Source organism: Nicrophorus vespilloides, unplaced genomic scaffold (genome assembly GCF_001412225.1).
Source record: "Nicrophorus vespilloides isolate i.1.1-1 unplaced genomic scaffold, Nicve_v1.0, whole genome shotgun sequence".
Lineage (NCBI taxonomy): Eukaryota > Metazoa > Arthropoda > Insecta > Coleoptera > Silphidae > Nicrophorus > Nicrophorus vespilloides.
In genome coordinates, this window is record NW_017096647.1 from 1,528 (window position 1) to 4,357 (window position 2,830).

The following is a 2,830-nucleotide window of genomic DNA, read 5'->3' on the forward strand; positions in this document are numbered from 1 at the left end:
GCACTTTTCCTTCCTACACTCCTCGGTGAGGTGGTTCTGGCCGCACTTTACGTAGCGCGGCTTCAGAATGCAGTAAATCATTAACATCTACTTGAAACTTTAAAATTTCACATAATTTTCTAACCATTTCTTCACCTTCTAGCCATGGCGACACCTTATTATCTAATGACCATTGTTCTTATTCTTATCCTCTTCCGTATTTATAAGACTAGCCGATAAAAGTTTTCCTTTCATATTCTTTGCCACACTATCTAATAATTGCGCGATGTGCATATCTTGCATAAACATACTATTAAAATGGCTTATTTTTTTGTTTTAGGGTTTATTTAACAAGAGGCTCGCCGAGTTTAAAATTTTTTAACAACCAACCAGCCCACCCATGTTTACAATAAATCAAACATCGAAGTAATTTAAATATCTTTATTGTTTTGCAATTGTTGTCAATTTGATTAAAACTGCTTATTCGTATATTACGAACATAAAAAATATACATATATTTACACAATAATTTATAATTTAAGAGGATTCATCGGTTTCTACGCGTAAAGTGTTCCTGAAAATGTATTTACAAGGGTATTCTTTGTTGAGGTAATACTTTTGTTTTGTCAGTTCCTATTTATACAAATCGTATAGTATTTCATATCATCTAACGAATCATTTGGCAGGTATTTGTAATAAAATCAGCGATGGGAATATTACAAGTATCATCAATTGTGGCCGCGAGATCATCCAGAGATGCATATGGAATTTCTTCACTAGTACATGCTGGGGCTGTGTTCTCTCTGTATGTCCTTGTTGATTAATGTTTTCATACATGTTTGCAGTGTTCGCATAACTATCTAAAGAGTATTGTCCTTGAATGTTATGGATGTCATGAACATCATGTTGAACGTTGTGTTCAATTGAGGATGTCGTCATTTGTACTTTCGGCATTTGATAATTGTAGCTCATTTGAATGGGACTTGCAAGATTGGGATTTGATATTTGTTGCTCTTGCTGCAGTTGCTGTTGTTGAAAGTGCTGTCGTTGTTGCTGTTGCTGCTGTAGCTGTTGTTGTTGTAGCTGTTGTTGTTGTAGCTGTTGTTGCTGTAGCTGTTGTTGCTGCAGTTGTTGCTGTAGCTGTTGTTGCTGCAGTTGTTGATGTAGTTTATGTTGTTTCATCTGTTGTCGCAGTTTCTGTTGTTGTTGCTGCAGCTGTTGTTTCAGCTTTTGTTGTTGCTGCTGTTGCTGTTGTTGTTGTTGCTGCAGCTTATGTTGTTGTTGCTGCTGTTGCAGCTTTTCAAAGTATTGTTTTTGTAACATCGCGTTTTGATTTTCCACTTGGTACTGATAATTTCTGTTTGGATTGAATTGCTGATGAAGATGATAATTCGGAGTATTCATTTGTGTACCCAAAGTCGTTTGATTATTACAATTATTAATCTCGTTGAAAACTGGAGCTTCCTGTATAGGTGAATGCACTTGCACGTTTGGAATCACAGGATTTTCAATAACTTTATCCGCTGGTTTTTGGACCGTTACGGATGGATCTACGACCCTAAAATTTTTACACACGATAAACTTGATTTCATCGGTGAAGGGATTAATGTAGGACTCTCCATCGCAGTGAACCATAGCGTATTGCCCGATGATACCTAGCACACGATAAGAGGTCGAAAATTCTTTACCTTTGTTCTGTAAAAGTTGCTGAAAATAATTCAGGAACTTCTGCTTGTCGAAAGGATGGACGAACTTCAAAAAGTTAAGCCCAACTATTCTGTCCGTATTGTATCCCAGGTCGTTCAGCAAATTTCCGGTTACATTCGTAATGACTCCATTTACATTGAGAACTGTTTCAAATGAATCTTGAATGGAATGCTCCCTCTCATTTGTCTCTACAGGTATTATTTTTCCGAAAACTATTAGCTGATCGTTTGGCTGCTTCTCGGTGTTGTTGTTCAGAATGTATCCGTTGCAGTTGACGATGGAATATCCGAAATTAGAAGTTTTTATGCGACACTTGAAGTTCCGTTTGGAGCGGATCGCGTCTCTGTACTGCGGTACGCTGTCCTCCCTCCTCACAGTCCCTGTTTTCAAATCCAAAAAATGGTTCTTGGAATCTGGAAGTAACTGCTCTCTAAGGACTTCGTGGTCCTCGGTATGAACAAGATTGAATATATTGGTACCAATCCAAGCTTCGTTCTGCATGAACGTTTGATCGCCCTGCGTATATCTGAAGATTATCCCTGTGGTACAGTCAATGGCAAGCACAAATCCGTTGGTCACTTCAAAAACGACCGAATTGAATTCCTTCTTTGTAAGGAAGAAGTCTTTGAAGTCCTTCTGCGAGTACTCACGCATAAGGTCTGAAGCGCACTGCAGCACGTTCACTCTTTCCGGCCTTCTTATCATCACTTTCTTATTCTTCACGAAGTCTGCCAGTTCGTTTATGAATACAGCCATTTTATTTCTACGACGTCTTTCGACTTCATTGTGGCTTTCGCGTTTCTCCTTAGAGTTGCCTTCGTCGGGGCTGTACTCCTGTATGTCCGTACTCATCGCGATCTTTGGATGCACTGCGATTAGGAATCTGATAATATGAGCGCTACCTACCTAGCGCTATTTTATAGCAGAAGAAGAAAAAACTATTTTTACCTGATCAATAAAACTTACAAATTCTAAAGAATACTTTAGTAAAACCACCGATTCCATTTAATTTCACCGGTGTCATGTAAATGGGAAAGGTAAGGGAAAGAAAGATCAAGCTAAATTCAGCATTTTGTTCATAATTTAATGTATTTGTAAAAAAAATACACGATTACTTCATTCAATAAATTCATGTCGTTTTTTT

The 2,830-nt window shown here is 37.9% G+C and overlaps 1 protein-coding gene across 1 annotated transcript; it reads right to left on the reverse strand.

Moving 5' to 3' along the window:
• Positions 1–516: 516 nt before the first annotated feature.
• On the reverse strand, positions 517–2,581 carry LOC108557760 (aryl hydrocarbon receptor nuclear translocator homolog). Its single transcript, XM_017914413.1, has 2 exons — positions 1,232–2,581; positions 517–553 (listed from the first exon to the last, which is right to left on the reverse strand). The coding sequence occupies exons 1-2, from the start codon at positions 2,536–2,538 to the stop codon at positions 517–519; spliced, it is 1,344 nt and encodes a 447-aa protein (XP_017769902.1). The 5' UTR covers positions 2,539–2,581.
• Between the last annotated feature and the right edge of the window lie 249 nt (positions 2,582–2,830).